Below are 16590 nucleotides of genomic sequence, written 5' to 3'. Positions count from 1 at the left end.
CTCACTTGGTCACATGAGAGTGTGAGTCCCGTGAACCCACAGCATTAACGGGTATTATTACTATTCTTCCTAATCAGACTAGCAGGCTCGGATCAATAATAAGCTAAAGGTGTGTGAGGCAGTGACCATGTGAAAGTGTGGGGTGAGAATGTGTGTAAAAAAAAAATATTCTATGCATAGAAAAAAAATACTCATATGCATACAGTTATATGTATGTGATCCACTGAGACTGTTTAGTATGTTAGTGAAAGTGTTCAAGACACAAAGTGAAATCTGATGTGTTCCTGTGTGCACAGACGATAACAAAGCATCACTGAATTATTAAACAGTTGACAGAGTCATCTTGAAATGTGTCCTTGTTAAGAGATTTCATAGCAGCAGTGACAATCCAGTTGTCATTAGAGAAGGGAAACTGCTAAAAAGGCTGCCAACAACAGCAAAAGTCACTTTCAGAATTCTCAAGTGTCGCACGATTTTCAGAAGTATCAACTCAACGAAAAAGGCAAAAAGTGCTGCTCCCTGTACACACAAGGATGTCAGAAGCCTCAATGCAAAGCGATGAAATTCAGTGAGTGCAGATGAACATTGAGATCCAGTCATGTAAATTGTGGAAACTTAATGTACTTCTTTAGCTTAAAGTCTTTACCCATTTAGAAATGTAAGGAAACGGTTCTTTGTAAAGCAGATAAAGAAACAAAGCTACTGTTTGTTTTAGGTGTTTTATCTTATAATCACTGACAGGCTTACACTGGTCTCTTTCCCTCGCTCCACTTGGGTACATGCATCAACGCAGGCAGTTGTTACAGAAAAGAAACAACATCTCTAATTAAATACATTTGAAAATAACAAAACCTTTACACGATCCAAGCCCAAAGCCTAACATAACAAATCCGCTCCAACCTGACCTAGAAAACCAACTTTGCCGGGTAACAGAATTATATTATTGCAACTTGCCAGATGACAGCAGAGGAAGTTATGAATTCCCTAAATGTATTCTTGGTGAGATGCCGCCCTTCAGCGTACATGCTTGAAACATTTGGAATGACATTAAAGTGGTGGTTTGCATACCCTTGAGAGTAATTCAACTAGGGCATTGCAAAGTGCATTCAGCATTTCGGGAAATTCTTGCACCCAGGACATTGTAACCTGCAATACAATAATGCTGAATTATCTATTTATAACGGGTTGTGTCATTACCTCCCAGCGTATCTCCGTCCACAGTTTGTAAGCTTCTCCATCTGGTGCACCATTAAATAAACAGACCTAGCGGTGTATTAGCATTTGCTCGCAGCACCATTATCAACAGCAGTTCGACAAACATTATGAAAACACCAAATTAAGTTATGCTTGTATTTTACTGGTAAGCTCAGTGTCCCATCAGAATGAGCTTTTCTGTATTATCATGTAAAGCAGAACGATTGTATTCTCATTTGGAACAGGTAGCTTCAGGCACTCTGTCAGAGAGTATTACTGCTGTCAAACAGTCTATTCTCTTTCTGCAAACTGTTAAATGGATGCCAACTGCGCTTCTGTCCTCTCTTCCAGGATAGCGCCATTTGACCCATCTGATGTGGTTTCAACCCTGGCCCAAAACAAAGAGCAGCATGAAGAGGAGCATGCGACAGCCATGTCCGACCTCCCGCCCCGCTCCGCAGAGGAGTCGGCCAACACTGGAGCAGGACCAGACTCCTCACAAGACCTCAGGACTTCCGTTCTCTAGGGGATCCGACAGTTGTGTCTGTTCCTACTGTATCTAAATAAAACCCAACAAGCCACTCTCCATCCATGCACCCAATCCTACTCCCCCAGAAACCCAATGAATTACCCTGTATTCTCAAACCTAACCCACACAGACAGCCTTGGATTCTGACTGTAATAACTACTGTATATGTAACAGATTTGTATTTGGTGTTTATGATTGCTTGTCTGTCTGTATGAGTGTAAATTGAAAGAAAAAGATATTGTCACATATTTGGCATGTGTGAACATGTAGAACTAGAAGTGTGCATTAACAGGTGAGCACACTGTGAAGGTGTGAACAGGAAGAAAATGTTTTAAAGTAATGTGTGCATGTACTGTATGAGAGTGTGCGTAAATGTGATAAAAGTGAGTTAAGTTAGATTTCTGTACGTTCTTTAGGATAGAATGAAATTGTTAGGTAAATGTTATTCATACTGGCCACATCAGTCACGCTTTATGAAGCGTTTGCAAATAATATAAAAGGGGCAGTGGGTTTGATACATTCTCCCATTTTATTGGCAATTCTGAAGGTGCTTTGGCAGAAGCAAAGACATCTGCAAAGTCTCATTGAAATGTACACTGACTAACCATAATAAAAAAAAAGATTTTTACATTATTGACATGCAATTTAAAATAGATTTTTATTCTACATATTTTTGACCTATTTGTCATCATTAGTGATTTAGTAGTACCAAATAAAAATGATAATGTTGACTCTCTTCTTTCCTTCTTGCCTCCCAGTATGGATCATTCTGTACTCTGCAGAACACAATCTGAATTCTACAGTTATTTGAGCTCACAAATTAAGTAATTAGAGGAGGTAAATTACTAATTTGTGCGAACAAACTATCATGAAGTATTCTCTACAGATTACAAACCATCTCAATGTTGTTGAAAGCAATTACATTTGCTCATGTATGACTTACACACGGATGCCATCTCACAGTTAGTCTTTTATTGTGTGAGAGACTGCACAGACTGGCGTCATTTGGGTTATGATCACAAGGCATATGAATGTTGTGTGTGTATGTGTGTGTGGTCTGGTCATGCGCTCAATAGCTATTTAAGCCAGGAGAGGGAAATGCGCCGACTCTTGGGGTCCTACAGTTCTGAAGAAAGAGAGGAGCAGCATGCACAGTCAGAGGTAGGGGAAACATTTTACACTGATGCTTTTTCCCATAATGAACTGTAATATGCATTAAGTCTTAAAACTTAACAGTGCAAATGATTGCTTCAGCACTGTTTACAAACTGAAAGCGTATATGTAACTAATGTACAATTAAGCTATTGATAACAAATAAAGAATTAAAACAAAGTTTTGTTTTACATGAGGATAGACAACATATTTTTTTTAAATAGCTCATGTTGCACTTGTTGAGTACCATTTTGGTAGTGATTTCAATCATTTATGAAAAACTGTATCTCAGCAAACGCTCAACGTGTAAAGCATTTTCTCCACGTTTTATTTTTGCTTGAATGGGTAACTTTTTTTCAGTGGTGGTTATCACTGTTTCGTTGCCAAACTATTAGTCACTCCTTCATTCATTCCTAATCAACAAGCCTCAAAAGACAAGCAAATCTTTCAAGAAAAAGTTGAAGCAAATCATGTCTTGCCGTCTGTCGTTGAAAGCATTTCTGAACTTGTAAGAGTTGAAAGCTAATGGCTTTGTGAGTTATGAATAATGACTCGCAGTGCCTACAGGGGCGTGTAAGAAATGAAGTTTCAGAATAATGTTAAGACAATTCGCTTTAACAAGAGAACAAGTGAGTTGTTCTTGAGCCTAATTGAAGTCTATGTCTGCAGTGTATTGAATTTTTTGTCTTCATCTTACCAACATTGTGCTGGGATAACCCATGGCCCCGTACAACTCTGAACACAATAAGTGGCTTTGAAAAAGCTAGCTGTAACAAATCAGATCAAGTTAAATCTGTAGGACTATGTTTGTGTTTCTAACTTTGTTAGTTACTTATTCTCAAATGTATCCTCTCTTGATTTTGGTAGCATGTGGCGAGTGGGTCTCCTCCTGGTGACCCTGTGTGCCACCCTAACGCTGGCCCAGTTCCCCCGACAGTGCGTCACTCCTGAGGGTCTGCTGAGTGGCCAGTGCTGCCCGTCCCCTGCGGGGGTGGCAGGGGATGAGTGTGGCTCCAGCACAGGAAGAGGGCAGTGTGTGGCCATCGCAGCAGACAACCGCCGCCATGGACCCCAGTACCCTTACGCTGGGCGCGATGACAGAGAGAGGTGGCCGCTGAGATTTTTCAACCGCACTTGCCAATGTAACGGGAATTTCAGTGGCTACAACTGTGGGCAGTGTCGACACGGGCTGACTGGACCAAACTGTGATCAAAGGATCTCTGTGGGTAAGAGAATGGATGCTGCCTAAACTCAACACTGGCAGCCTGAAAATGCAATGTTTATCTTAGTTTAATATCTCAGTGGGCCTCAGAGAAATAGGGCAATATATCTGTTGAAGAAATGAGGGCAGCATTTATTGTTAGGAAAACCTCTGTGTTAATTTTTAAGAACATTTTCTTCCCTCCTTTCTCCCCTCACCTCAAAACCCCTTATTCTTCCCCCTACTGTCATCCTCCACCCCTTTAACCTCGCTCCAGTGAGAAGAAATATCATGCAGATGAGTGCGGCTGAGAAGCAGGCATTTGTGAACGCCTTGGACCAAGCTAAGACGACTGTCCACCCTGACCTGGTCATCTGTACACGACGGTACATACACATACAATAAACATAATTTTGTTATAATACATTATTCCATTCATTTTCTATGGAGATTGATCTTTATTCAGCCAGTCTTCGGTCTTGTCTGTGGAAGAGACAGCTGAGCTTTGCCCAAGAACCTGCGGGCTTAGTGTAGCTGAGTCTGGCAGTTGAAAGCTGAGTAATATTAGAGTGATCCCATGCTGTGTTTTTAAAGTTATCAGTTCAATCTTAAGATTTATCGTGGCAGCTTTCTGTTTAAGCTGCAGGCGGATGTGCACATTATGAGTTAAGGCAAGGGTAAAGAGCTTTATAATGTTCTAAGTAACAGTACATACAGGATAATTGTAGAGCACTGTGTAGGAAAAAACACAAGGTGACATTCATCTGCTGCTTCTTTCATCTGAAGGTACCAGGAGGTGTTTGGGCCTGATGGCAACACCCCGCAGTTTGAGAACGTTACCATTTACAACTACTTTGTTTGGAGCCACTACTACTCTGTCAGTAAAACGTACCTCGGGTCGGGCCAAACCAGCTTTGGAGGCGTAGACTTCTCCCACGAGGGCCCGGGTTTTGTCACCTGGCACCGCTTTCATCTGATTCAACTGGAGAGAGACATGCAGGTGAGAAGAGGGAAGGGAGGGAGGGAGGGATAAAGATGGGGATTGTGAAAAGGAAAAGGAGAAGGGGAAAGGGGAGATGGCCTTAGCGCTGATGGAGTGATGACATAAGTCAGGACCATAGAATCTATGAAAAGAGGAGGAATAAAAGAATGTAAGGATTTTAAGTGATGAAGACAAGGGATGAGGACAGAGAGAGGTAAAAAGGGTAATGGTTAAGAAAATTGGGGTTTGAAAGGGCAAAGCTAGCGGATACCAATATACTTCATATGATCTTTTTTGGGGTAAATGTAATTTTCGACATGTTCTGTAACAATTGATGCCTCCAATGTCCAACTTCTTTCTCTCCATATATGCAGAACATGCTGGGCGACTCCACCTTCGCCTTGCCCTACTGGAACTTTGCCATCGGGGGCAGCGAGTGTGACATCTGCACCGACGAGCTGCTCGGAGCCAGGAGCTCCTTCGACATGAGCTCCATCAGCCCCAACTCCGTGTTCTCCCAGTGGAGGGTCATCTGTGAGAGTGTGGAAGACTACGACACCTTCGGCACCATCTGCAACAGTGAGGACACATGCAGGAACACACCATGCACCGCACTGGGCAGGAAAGCAGTGTTGATTTACAGAGTAGTCTCAGCTGCATCAGAAAAGAGGGCAAAGAGCTCCTAAAATGAGCATGTAGAACATAAGCTGCTATAAATAATACCTCACAGCTACCGCATTCAATATTGCTCGCTGTTGCTACAGTTTGTTTGAAACAACTCAACGTTTGAGTTGCTATGTGCATCCAAAGTGCTGCATCTTAAAACTGTATTTTAAAACATTTTTCACTAAGTCTAGTTTCTCCATAGCAGCCATCAGCACAACCAAGTCTTAATTCCCATGAATGGGGCAAGCAGTTTTGTCAAGAATAAGGCAACTATGTGTAACACTGTAATAGGCTAGACTTAACGTGATCAGATTTGCAGGGATTGGATCTCATTCCACAGTGGCACCAGATTATAACCCTACTTTTGCTTAAGTTTTCAAACACACCGCATTCATACACGTTTTTTTTCCACTGGTGTTGAGGAATCAAAGAAGAATGTCAATCCTCTTTTAGCGTAGGGCTCTACTACAAACAGGGAAAGGGGCTTTTTTGAAACAATTGCATATGTATAAGACAAAAGCTGGGGTAATTTGGTAACAGGTACAACATGTGAGTGGCTAACGTGTGAGTGATCTGTCTCATTAATCCCCTTAGAGAGTCATGACAGGCCCGGTATTTCCTGCATCAACAAGCATCATCTCCTTAAATGGGTTAGGGGGGTTGCCTCATTTGTGCATGTGCTTGTTGAAGACAGGAATCTAGCAGTCTACCGGTTCCTTTGATCTGAGGGAATAATCTTCAAACAGACAGACAACTCAGTTATGTACCCTTCTGTTTATGTGCTCTTGTGTGTGTTTGTGTATGTGTGGGAGAGAACGCACAAAAAAAGAGATCATGCATGCGAGAAGAGGAAAAAAAACAACAACTTCTGTTCAGTCACAGAGCTCCCACTCACTACTGTGGACTTTTAGTGAATAATTAAAAAAGAAAACTGCCATCCTGTCATGTTAAGGACTGATCAAACTAGTCGAGCCTCCCACATAGAATTAAAAAGTAGTTCAATACATTTCTTATAATCTTTCTTTTGGTTTCTGTGGGGACAACTGGCCTGAATCTGAACTGAAATGCACCAACCATAAAATATACAACCGTCACTGTCGAGTTATCTTCTTTCCGAGTGTAAAGGTAACTATATTGGAGAACATTATCTTTGACCTTCGGTTCTGTCCTTGTCACACAGGCACAGAGACCAGTCCCATCAGGAGGAACCCAGCGGGGAATGTGGCACGGCCCATGGTGCAGAAGCTGCCCGAGCCCCAGGATGTGTTGGACTGTCTGGAGCTCAACGCCTTCGACACTCCTCCGTACTACTCCACCTCCTCTGAGAGCTTCAGGAACACCATTGAAGGTGAGCAGTTACTTCTCATGGGTTAGAATCGAAGCACCTGATAGTTCAGCCAAGACTCTTTCCTCCCAGAAGTTAGCTTTCATTTAAAGGTCACCTATTATGCATAAGCCACTTGTTCATGTCTTTTATACATCAACATGTGTCCCCTCTGTGTAAAGAGATTCTGAAAGTTTCAGGAAAAAATATTCGCTCTCTTTTTGTCCTGATCCATTTATATAAAAACCTGTCTGAAAATGAGCTGATCAGATTTTGGCAATGTTGTGATGTCATAAGGTTTTTTTTGGGTCGTGAAACCATTAGCCAATAACCAACCAAGGTAACACCTGTCCCGCCCACCTTATCACCTGAATGTACTCCTAGAGCACCATTGTGTTCTTTTCAACCAAATATCTCTCAGAGGGGCGTGAGGAGTGGCTCCTTATTTTCATCTAAAATAACAGACAGAGAATCAGCACTTTTGAAACAGGGCTGAAACAGAGGGGTTTATGGGATGCTACAATGCATGATTTGTTTGGTATTTCAAGCAAAACACTTCAGAGACATGTTTTGTATATATCTAAGACCTATTATATATTGATGGAAAACAGTATAATAGGGGACCTTTAATGTCTTCTTTTCAATGTTCCAGGCTACAGCGCCCCCCAGGGGATGTAGGACCCGGTGGTCCGAAGCCTCCACAACTTGGCCCATCTCTTCCTCAACGGGACAGGCGGGCAGACTCACCTCTCGCCCAATGACCCCATCTTTGTCCTGTTGCACACATTCACTGATGCAATCTTTGACGAGTGGCTCAGCAGACACCAACCCGGTACACAAAGAATGAAGTACATCGTGGTACAGCAAATCACTCAGAGAAATACATGGATAAACCTTATTTTCTCAACCTGCAGGTGAAGTAGTCTACCCCGAGGAGAACGCTCCCATTGGGCACAATCGAAATTTCAACATGGTTCCTTTCTGGCCTCCTGTCACCAATGCTGAGATGTTTGTCGCTGCCACAGAAAACCTGGGATACTCCTATGAGGTCCAGTGGCCCAGTAAGTAGCAGCACACACACATTCACAAAACACAATGACCCCTTATGACCTTTTTGTCCTTTTTCCATAGCTCGTGCCTACACTGTGTCTGAGATCATCACCATTGGCGTTGTTACGGCGGTGCTGCTGGTGGCAGTGTTGGGGGGTGTCATCGCCTGTGCAGTGCGCGCCCGCTCTTACCGCTCAGCTGAGGCCCTGGAGCCACTGCTGGGAGAAACTTTCCGATGCTACTCAGAGGATGACCGAAGGTTGGACAAATCACAGTCCGTTGTCTAAATCCAAGCCTCTCAAGAGTGGCCATAACATTTTAATGCATGTTTGCTTTTGTTTATTCCCATACTTCTTCTAATAAAGTTGAACTGGTTTTGAATCCAGGTTCTGTGTGTCTGTGTCAGCGTATTGGCTATACATTGTAGGGCTGGAGGAGCAGTTTGTGTGACACATACAGCAGGAGAGATCACACTGCAGCCAAGAGGTTGGATTGCGCAGCACAGCTTTTAATGAATGGGCAAATTGTTGTTGGTCGACAATTATAGGCGACTATTTCTCCCCTTTACTATATCTGTTTTAGCTACCAGTTACATGGTGCTCATATATTCATGAAGACAATGTTCATCTGTAAGATGAATGGCAATCTTTCTATGAGGTTTGATGTACCTATTCCAATCAATTTGTCTAATTCAGCACTATCAGTGTGTGAATAATTAGCAGTGCAATATGAACCGACCACAGACAGGTCTTAATACTTTGATGCAGACCCAAATGTGCTTGTCTTCAGCCTAAGGCTAACCAGTAAACCACTATGATGTAATGGTTCTTCTCATCGAGTCAGATCAATTCGATTCAAAGGTCCATGCCTTCATAACAGCACACACACCGCCCTCATGTGGACATAACATATAACTGCCACAGTATAAAATGCTTCAATATACAAATCATGCACTCACCCCATAATCATTTGTTATAGTTAACACATATATTATAGATTAAAAGCTATATTTCTTTCGACGGAATAAGGTAAAAATGGACACACTGACTTAGTGTCTTAAATCTGAGCAGTTTTAGGATAGGAACAAATTTGATTCACATTAATCGAAAAATGTCACGGTGGTAAAATAGAAAGCAATCATAGAAAATAGCAATTAGAACTCTATGGGGAAACATTTTGAGACAAAAAAAACTTCTGCTTTTTAAATGAATTAAGAATCGTGCATAAAGTATGAATGAATTATACAAACAATCTAAATTATAGGAAGATTTTCTGCGGTTTTGAAACTCATAACAAGATGATGGGGCATATCATGCGGTGTTTCTCTGCTATAACTGCGTGACGGTGTCTAATTATTTCTCCCTCCAGGCTATGCCAATGAATAAAGCAACATGACATAAGCATGCATGCTCCTCTGCACCACATTTTCCATTAGTTCAACTAATTTGCTTTTGACAACCTAGACTTACAGTGACATGAAACTGGTGGCACCTACATTTAATTGAATAAGCTGTAATTTACTGTCACTACTGCAGGCTTACAGTATGGTAAAACTTCCAGTCTCAATATTTGTATCTTGCTTTCAGAAAAGCTAGATTGTGAGACTCAGCACTGGACTGAATTGCTTAGGAATGGCACTTTTGCAATGCTTGCTGGTATCTCATGGGAATGGATGGAGAAAAAGGGATTTTCTTTTGGATCCACAATCAGTTGGCTGTTCTTTCTGTACCAGCAGGTTACACTCAGCAAAAAGACAATCCTGGAGATTTATTAATATGGGTAGATGTGACAGTCACAGAACAATCATTTGGCCACTGCTACTTTTCCAAGAGGGAGGGTCATTAGTGCCTTTTATGTCAAGTGTGCTCACATGGAAGTCCTCCAAGCTGCTGTAAAAATGCATTACAGTTCTTCGGCCACATTGGATAGGTCCCACTGTAGGTTTAATATGTGAGGGAAAAGAGGGTGAGAATGGCCAAGAGGTTAAAACAGTCCTGTTGCCTGTGGCCTGCTGGCAAATCCTTTATAAATGTTTGAAAGAAAGGGAATTTGAGAAAGTTATTGAAAACAATAAGGTAAGTTTTCTCACTTCATAATAGAGAAGAAAGAGATATTGCAATGCATCTGCCCAACAGAAACTTCCAAAAGAAGTGTATGGAAATTCATTGAAGATCACATCATAACAAATTAGAAAATATGTAGATTTATGTGTCAAGATGCCAAACAAGAAGCAGATATTAGCGTTTTATCTCCCAGAAACTAACAACTATTATGTTGAAAAACATTCCAGTTAATTTCCAAACAGCATCTAGCCATTTCTCCATCTTAAAACCCTCTTCACGCCAGCCTTTAGGCGAGGCAATTGTTCATCTGGAGAAGGATAAACCAGACTGCGATGGCTGGATTTCAATAAAGCTTGCAATGTGAACAGATGGCTTTGATTAATGCGGAGGTTCCAGACAGGATCTCCCTAGATGCCTCCTCTTTCCTAAATGAGACATTTGTGTGCAAATTAATTATTTGTCAACTTGTCAACATTAACTCCAGTAATTAAAGGAAAAGTTTTCTGCATTAACAGAAAAATGGCACAGGTTTACTCTCCCTTGGCATTTCTCTAGCTCAGGTTGAGAACGTTTTTTGAGTTGTTTTTTCAGCTTCCTCTAAAATGTTGTATCTCTTATACTTATTGTCCTGTCCTTAACATTAATTTGTTCCTCTTTAGGTACAGTACGAGAAATATATTAAGATGAATCATGCACAATATTATTTCACCAATACAGGATGATGAAGTGTTATGGGTTTAGATAACACTTGATTAATTATTTAAAATGAACTTTTACCAGCTGCAACATGAAAGCGATGAACACATGAATGCATCAATAATTAGAGTCCCATGCTATACATTATTCTGAAATAGGCCATTCCTCATACTTATTACTTTGAATTGTTTTTATCTTTTAGTATATTTTTGGTTTATGTATACACAGTGGTATTTTCACCTTTATTTAATTACCCTCAGTCCTTTTTCCTCCACTGCCTCTCCTGTTGTCACTGTAGTCTTCTTCTTATTCTAGTGATTTAGTGCTACCCTGTCATACCATGATAATCTGTGTGACACACACTGAGTGATCCTGAATATGTATTCACATTTGACAAAGACCGAAAGAAAGAGTGTGAGAGAGAGAGAGACAAAGATCAAAACAACGACAATCCAACACCCCCTAAAGCAAAATCTGTTCACTGGTTCGAAATAGATGCTAAAATATGCAAAACAATTGCATCTATCCTTAAATGTAACTTCAGGCACAGACATCCTTGTTTAAAAGTTTAGTTATGGCAGATTTTCTTAAAACTTCTCTATGGTCTGCATCTGTGGAATTTGAAAGTCAAACAATGTGATATCCACTAGCTTATCAGTATTATCCCGGAGAGACAACAGAGAGAATCAAGAAAGATTTCTGTGTTGTTCGCATTCCTCATTAAAATATAATCTGCTTTAAGGTGCCTGCTTGTTTCACTACAACATAATACACAGAGGTACATCAGGAAGTAAGACAGCAGAACAGCAGAATTCCTTAACTATAAAATGTTCTGTATACAAAACTCTAACAAATTAACATTTAATAAGATCCCTTACAGTACATTCAGTCATACAATGTTACACAATCCCAAACCCACGTGTGATGTGGCTCTAAGGACTACTAACATTAATACAATTAAATTAATGAATGTGAAGAGACCTTAAATGTTACAGTATAAATAAATTCATATAAAACATGTAGTATTTCTAAATAAAGATTGCACATTGCACTATAACAATACTTCCACAACAGATCAATGTATAGGTTATGAAAACAGTAAGCAATATTAAATAGGTAAATAAATGCACAATATTAAAGATTATTAAAAGATAGATAAAGTACATTGATAAATATAGCAATCATGACACACTTATTGATTAGAATATGAGAATGAAGAAACAAAATTCAACAGTCTTCTAAAGCAAATATCCTAAAACCTTATTGCCATACAAAAGATTGGCAGAAGCACTTGGCATGTTGTGGGTCTTAGGAGTTAATCACAGTGGATAACCCTATATGAACAGATGTAAGACAGTAGTAAATACACCTGACATTGTGACAGGAAAATTATCTATTGCATTCATATGCACTGTCGGCAGAATCAGAGGTTTTGGAGATGGTAATTCATTCATGAATGTGTTGGCAATGATGCATATCATTGCATATCTATATTATAAATACCTCGAACAGGATAACTAAGACACAATATATTATCATCAGTTGGCTTGTTTAATAAATGCCTTTGTTGCTTCTGCGGTTACTCTAAAATAGCCTGTTTGCAACACAGAGGTAATTTGGATAGGGAAATGAAGATTTTTATAACATACACAAATTATTTCTAATAACACCTTCACAGGAATCTGGGTTTATATTGGGCAATTGTGCACGTTAACACACCCAGTTGCAGTTAGAGGTAGCTTCCCGAAATTAAACTAGAATTAATTAACAGTTTTTTACTCCTCTATACGACTTTACCTGTCCTGGTTTACCCTTCTCATGTTTGTGTGAGGCTGTGATACCGGGAGGCAGCTACAATTGGACACAGTGGGCTGTGTCTCAAGAAAGTACCGTTAGGACTACAGTTCCCTTGGTCTTCTTGAGGATGTCAACAGCTTCAGCGTGAGTTACCCCCTCTAGACAATGTCCATTCACAGCAATGATCTGATCTCCACGTTTCAGCCGGCCGTCCTCTATGGCCGCCCCCTGTAGAGGACAAGAGCAGTCCTTCACCATGCGCAGATCAGACATAACAAGCTAAAAACACCATTACACACGGTACACCCAAAAGACAAGTAACTGAACTGAAAGGAAATGTAAAAGCTGATATTACATACAGTAATGACAATTTATCACATAATATACATTTCTGGAAAATAATAGGAAGAATAGCATTGTAATAATACATGGGATTTGTATAGCGCCTTTCCTAATGCGCAAAGCTAGAGGGAATAAGTGAGTTTTGAGAGATTTTTTGAAGGATTCAAGTGTTGGGCTTTCGGATGTGACTGGGAAAGGAGTTCATTATGAATGAATAAGGTGTAATGTTTTCAACTACTGAAACCTTTTTAAAGTTACAGGATATTAACATAATCCTTATTTACTGGCAGATGTTAAAAAACTCAAAGGCTCCCAACCTGTGTGATCCTTTCCTTAACTGTATATGAACACTTGCCAGTATTTACGAACATTTTTAAATCTGTGCTGTAGTGAGACAAGCTTTTCGAACCAGGATCCCCATGATATTTCCCTGAAGGATGTTCTCTCACCTTGTCGAAGACAGTTTTAACATAGATGGGCAGGTCTCCGTGAGGGCTGCTGAACCCTCCTACGATGCTGAAGCCCAGGCCTGAGGAGCCCCTCTCCAGAGAGATGGTGTTATACGTACGAGCACTGCGGGGAATAGGAAGAAGAACAATAGAGGTGTGTTGCAGGCCATGCTAGTGCTGAACTATACTCTGCTCTAAATTATGCCGTGTTTGTGTGTGTGTGTGTGTGTGTGTGTGTGTGTGTGTGTGTGTGTGTGTGTGTGTGTGTGTGTGTGTGTGTGTGTGTGTGTGTGTGTGTGTGTGTGTGTGTGTGTGTATTGTATTTTAAAATGAGATTAATCTGATTATTATTAAAGAGTTTTCTTCAGAATTAAAGTGTATCAACAACACAGTAGTCAACCTAGGGTTACAAATACTTTTTTACAGGTTTATTTTTGTACATTTACTTCTTCCAAATAATATAAAACTATATTACAATTACATTTACCAGAGCTTTTACAGTATCTTAAAATGTATCACTGACTTTAATAAGTGGTCAAAAAACTCAATGTTTTTGTTGAAGCGGAACATTTCCTAGAAAAACAATCAATCTCACAGCAAATTACCAATCCCAGGAAACACTGCAGGTCATTCTGTCCAAAAGTACATTTGTCTCAATTCTTCTCACACAGTGGCTGCACTTTCTCATTATTGTCTAGGGAACTGTGGTCTGCCTTTTTTCTTATTCGGTGAATAAACCAGAGGGGAGCCAGAGTTAGATCATAAAGTATAACGGCAGGAAACTGCTTCTTACCTGAGGTTGTTATGAAAGCGAGGCAGGTTGCTGGGCTGGCCTGACGACCGCGCTTGCACATCAGTGTGGTCGTTTGTACTGCAGCCACCAGAACCCGCTGCCACCTAGAAACACACACACACACACACACACACACACACCACACACACACACACACACACACACCACCACACACACACACACACACACACACACACACACACACACCACACACACACACACACACACACACACACACACCACACACACACACACACACAGTCCAACTAAACTTATCTGATAAACCCTGCTGTTTTAACACTGTCATCCTGTACTTATGTGAATACAGTAGAGCAAGAACAATCTAAAAGCTTTTGATGTGTAATTAATTTTTTTCACACACAATGTTCATGTCAGTAACAACTAAAATTCAGCTCCTATCATTTTTTCTTTTTTCTCTTGCAACAAAAATGTTTCCAGAGGCTTATTAACATGAAAACAAACACTGGAAATCAGTGTCAGTCACAGTATTGTCTTAGAAATACAGTATCATGTTCGCATGGAAAAACAATGATAATAATAGGATGACCATAACCTAAACCTAAATCTACTTTTTTACTGTTAAATAAATAAATAATTACGTCTTAGTGATGTCAAAGTAAACATGATATATAGAGGACGCAGGTTTGGTTTGGCGTTTTAGATTAGCTACTGCATGTCTCAGTGTCTGTGACATTACCTGCAGACTGATGGTTCCTGTGACCGTCTTCAGCAGGAGTCCAGCTTGGACATGAGTCATTCCCTCTATGGACACTTCATTGATACTGAGGATCCTGTCTCCTATCTGATCGACACACAAAAGTACTTCGATATTTGCAAGGACATTTTATTGAATTGTGGAACATTCATCATTTATTATAGTGCTTATGGTAGAGTGCTTTTCCTATTGTACAACTGAGACGTCCTCTATATATACACTCAATGTATTTCTGATTGTTATAGTCTGAACTATATATTTGAAACATTATGAATAACATCTTTTTTGAGAGGCAGTATTACCTACCTGTAATTGCCGCGTTTTGGCAGCCAATCCATTGGTATCCATGGAAGCAATAAAAAGAGGTACGTTGTCATGGGGACTGCCCATTCCTCCTGCTACACTGATGCCCAGGGAGTCACGTGGACCCTGTTGTGATACCACACACACACATACACAAACACACACACAAACACACACAGACACAGACACACACACACACACACACACACACACACACACACACACACACACATTTTAGACCTCGATAGACAATATCAGTGAATCACATGGCAGACTGCACATTAGATAAGCAGTAAGGCTATTTATATCTTTGATTTCGAGTTTGTCATTTGAAGTAAAATATCAAAAGATCACGGGTTTAAGAATGATATACCAACCTTGAAAAAAATATAGATGAACATCTAAAGGTCTCCAATTGTCTTGGGCACTTACAAAGAAAACAATTTTATTTCAAGATTTTGTGCCTTACCTTTTGTATTATTATTGTTCTTCTATCAGGGAAGTCTTGAAAGGCTGTTGGAAGTATATCATAACACATTAGGCTTAGAGATTTTAACAGTATTGTTTCCACTCAAAGTAAATTGTGATTGAACCACAAGAGTTAATAAAGATATGCTTTCAGAGCACAAGTACAACTCACAGTAGCTCCCTGTCTTATGATCTGTCTCCATCTGGTGGCCGAGGGAAGCATCACATCCACTTGGGGGGGTCAGGGTTGAACAGTCAGAGTCTTCACTCTGGGTAAAACACAACTTATAGTACTCCTAGGTTCACAAAGTGCTACTGTTAAAATAGTGCAAGAAAGTAATAGTGTAATAAGATAGACACAGAGAGCCACGGGAAACAGCTTACCAGGCTCTGCTGTGAGTACTGCAGCCCCGCTTTAAAACGAGCCACTTCCAGGTGCATCGCTTCACTGCAACTCTGAGAGAAAAGTGACACATCTCACATAAGATGGTGAATCTGTAAAAACAAATCTATAACTCTCTTCTTTGAATTTGTATGTGACAGTGTGAATGTGTCAGACCTGTAGAAGCTTGTGTGCATGTTCCTGCGATGCTGCACGGACATCCTCCCCATTGATTGACAGAATCTGGTCACCTAGCAACAACCTGCCATCTGAATCTGCTATGCCTCCTCTGATGATATCTGACACAAAGATGCCCGTGTCATTACTGTTGAGAGAAAACAGAGGTCAAACACTGCGTCTGTTCCACACTTGCAAACTGAATTATGTGACCTGTAATCCTGCTGTTTCGCATTACGTCACACTTGATTTATTATTGACTTATTGAATTAGGTATCTATCTTTT

At 40.4% G+C, this 16590-nt stretch overlaps 2 protein-coding genes across 2 annotated transcripts in view; one reads left to right on the top strand and one right to left on the bottom strand.

Moving 5' to 3' along the window:
• Positions 1-3743: 3743 nt before the first annotated feature.
• Positions 3744-8430, top strand: tyrp1b (tyrosinase-related protein 1b). Its single transcript, XM_034130323.1, is given in 8 exon segments — positions 3744-4101; positions 4354-4462; positions 4863-5076; positions 5433-5637; positions 6905-7072; positions 7701-7880; positions 7963-8109; positions 8180-8430. Coding segments are annotated over 8 exon segments (1587 nt in total). The 3' UTR covers positions 8386-8430.
• Positions 8431-12735: 4305 nt separating this feature from the next.
• si:dkey-92j12.5 (multiple PDZ domain protein) overlaps positions 12736-16590 on the bottom strand; it is a 35084-nt gene continuing 31229 nt past the window's right edge. Inside the window, 9 exon segments of the mRNA XM_034130258.1 lie at positions 12736-12882; positions 13446-13569; positions 14239-14342; positions 14957-15057; positions 15277-15403; positions 15747-15790; positions 15918-16014; positions 16130-16201; positions 16305-16452. Of these exon segments, the coding sequence (XP_033986149.1) occupies positions 12736-12882; positions 13446-13569; positions 14239-14342; positions 14957-15057; positions 15277-15403; positions 15747-15790; positions 15918-16014; positions 16130-16201; positions 16305-16452 (964 nt within the window).

This window comes from Trematomus bernacchii, unplaced genomic scaffold (assembly GCF_902827165.1).
Source record: "Trematomus bernacchii unplaced genomic scaffold, fTreBer1.1, whole genome shotgun sequence".
NCBI classification, from domain to species: domain Eukaryota; kingdom Metazoa; phylum Chordata; class Actinopteri; order Perciformes; family Nototheniidae; genus Trematomus; species Trematomus bernacchii.
The sequence above is the reverse complement of the archived record's forward strand: the minus strand, read 5'-3'. Positions and strand labels throughout refer to the sequence as shown.